General features: G+C 32.9%; 1 protein-coding gene across 1 annotated transcript; it reads right to left on the reverse strand.

The window, feature by feature from the left end:
• Positions 1-605: 605 nt before the first annotated feature.
• LOC114330028 (uncharacterized) lies at positions 606-1994 on the reverse strand. Its single transcript, XM_028279326.2, has one exon. The coding sequence runs from the start codon at positions 1992-1994 to the stop codon at positions 606-608; it is 1389 nt and encodes a 462-aa protein (XP_028135127.2).
• Between the last annotated feature and the right edge of the window lie 424 nt (positions 1995-2418).

Genomic DNA, 2418 nt, shown 5'->3' on the forward strand with positions numbered 1-2418 from the left:
GTAAATGAAAACCGACATACATGATGTCATTTAATGAGTAGCCTGTGGTAGTTTTCGCACTACCGTCAAATACAACTTTTAACTTTGTAGTGGTTGAAGATTCCTTTAAAACGCAGTGATTGATGAGGTAAGAAGAATCCAGAATTATCATTAGTGTCCTTTGTTAGGGACATGTGACCAAGTTTAATATACTCACGTATGAAGTCATGATATTCTGATTTTAATTGAATGTTATTTTTAAGTTTTCTCTCTAAGTTTAAAAAACGTTTTTTGGCAGTAGTTAGAGAATCCCCTAAAACTGATGGAGATTCCTTTGGAGGGAGTAGTGATAAAATGACCATCACAATGGCGAGAAATGTGCTGCTTAAATGCTTTTCACAATAGATGTCTTCTTCGGAAACAAACTTGGTTTTAGGACATTCCTCTAATTCCCAAAACTTTGTGAGCTGTGAATCTAATTCACTTATGTTGGGCAAAATTAGACAAGATATTTTTTTGAAGAAATTGTTAATATCTGATTTAAATGTTAGTGATGTCCAGAAGTTAATATTGTGAGTTAATTGATTAATTCCCGAGATCGAAGTGTTGATTTTTTCCTTTGAAAGTTATAAAATATCACAAAATTTCTCAGATATAAAGTTGGATTGACTTCTGTTGTCTAAGAGTACTCTGCATTTATGTGAGTTGCCGAACTTGTCAAAAACGTTAACAACAGCAGTTGAGAGTAGAATATACGGTTTAATAGCAGTGTGAACACTTGAGCTTATATGTGTTGAAGAGAGGTTAGAGGTAGAAGTAGATTCATTAGACTGCAGCCCAGTGTTTGGAACATTGGAAGATAATGAAGATTGAGAAGAATTGTTTTCTGTGGAAACTGAATTTGAAGATTGTGAATTCTCGAAGTGTAACATAGTGTGATTGATCTTTCCACATTTTCTACAACCAGTAGAACGACAATCCTTAGTAGGATGGCATGTGCCACGACAATTAATGCATAAACGTAGACGTTTTGCATTGTTTAACCTATTAGTAGAATTTAGTTTTAAGAAGTCAGGACAATAATATATTTTATGTTCCTTATGACAAAAGATGCATTTAAACGTATCCTCTGTGCTAGAAACAAAGGCTCTTGTTTCAGACTTATTACTTGTGTAAAGTGGTGGATTTTGATCCTGTTTATTATCATTGTAGTTGTCTAATGACTCTAAGATACGACATCGTTCTTTTAAAAATTTCAATAAATCATCTAAAACTGGTAGGTTGTCTTTACAATTTTGTGACTCCCAAGAGCGTCTTGTTGAGTTATCAAATTTTGTTGTTAACAAATAAATAATCAAATCATCCCAGTGTTTAGTGGGACGTTTCAAAACTTCTAAAGCACGTAAATGTTTTTGTGTATTGTCTAGAAGTTGTCTGAGACCCTGAGTTGATTCTTTTGTGACTAGTGGTAGGTTAAATAGAGCTTTAATGTGTTTAACATTGATCAATAAACTCCAAGCAATGTCGGCAGCTATGCCACGTCGTAATGACAGACGTAAGTAATGAAACTTTTGTACATTAGAAAGTGAAGTATCATCATTAATAATAGAATTGAAACTGTCGCGAAAGAAGAGAAATTGATCAAATGATCCATCAAATGTAGCTAGATTCAATGGAGGTAACTTAATATTGCTTTTATTTGTAGGCCCAGCTGCTGTTGAACCATTGACACTACGTGAATCAGACGTTTCAGTAGGTCGTCTAGATAAAATAAGTTTTTTGATATCAGATATTATTTTAAAATATCTGTCCTCAAAAGTCTGCCTTTCAATGGCATGTATTGTGTCATAATTTTCCTCGCAGTCAGGATCATCAGTTTCAATAAGCAGCTGAACCTCATTAAAAACATCTAAAAGCTCTTCGGCTTTAGATAATCGAATTTCTAAATCTACGAGGTCGATAATTTCATTATTTTCTATACTTCGAAAATATGTTGTTAAGCGTGTAAGGCACATCAAAGAAACATGAAACGTAAATTACGTTTCATGGAAATAAAACACTGCTGAACAAATATACGTCCGGCCATTTATGAAACTCTTCGAAAATAAAAATGTGTCATGAGCATGAATCACACTCGTTTCATTGGTAGGCAGACTTTGAGATTTGTTTATCAGTGTTTTATTTTCATGAAACAGGTTTTACGTTTCATGTTTCATGTTTTTCGTTTCATGTTTCTTTAGTGTGCGGCTTGCCTAAGAGCATCTGTAGTGGCCATTCTCTTTGTTTTGTTTTGGTCTGACATTTTTGACAATATGACCAAAATGTATGAGGATGCAAAATAATAAAATAATTATGTATATATGTTAATTAAATTATGTAATTTTAGTAATCTAATATATGTGACGTGTATTATACAGATATAAACATTTAAAATGTGTT

This window comes from Diabrotica virgifera, chromosome 1 (genome assembly GCF_917563875.1).
Source record: "Diabrotica virgifera virgifera chromosome 1, PGI_DIABVI_V3a".
Taxonomy (NCBI): Eukaryota; Metazoa; Arthropoda; class Insecta; order Coleoptera; family Chrysomelidae; genus Diabrotica; species Diabrotica virgifera.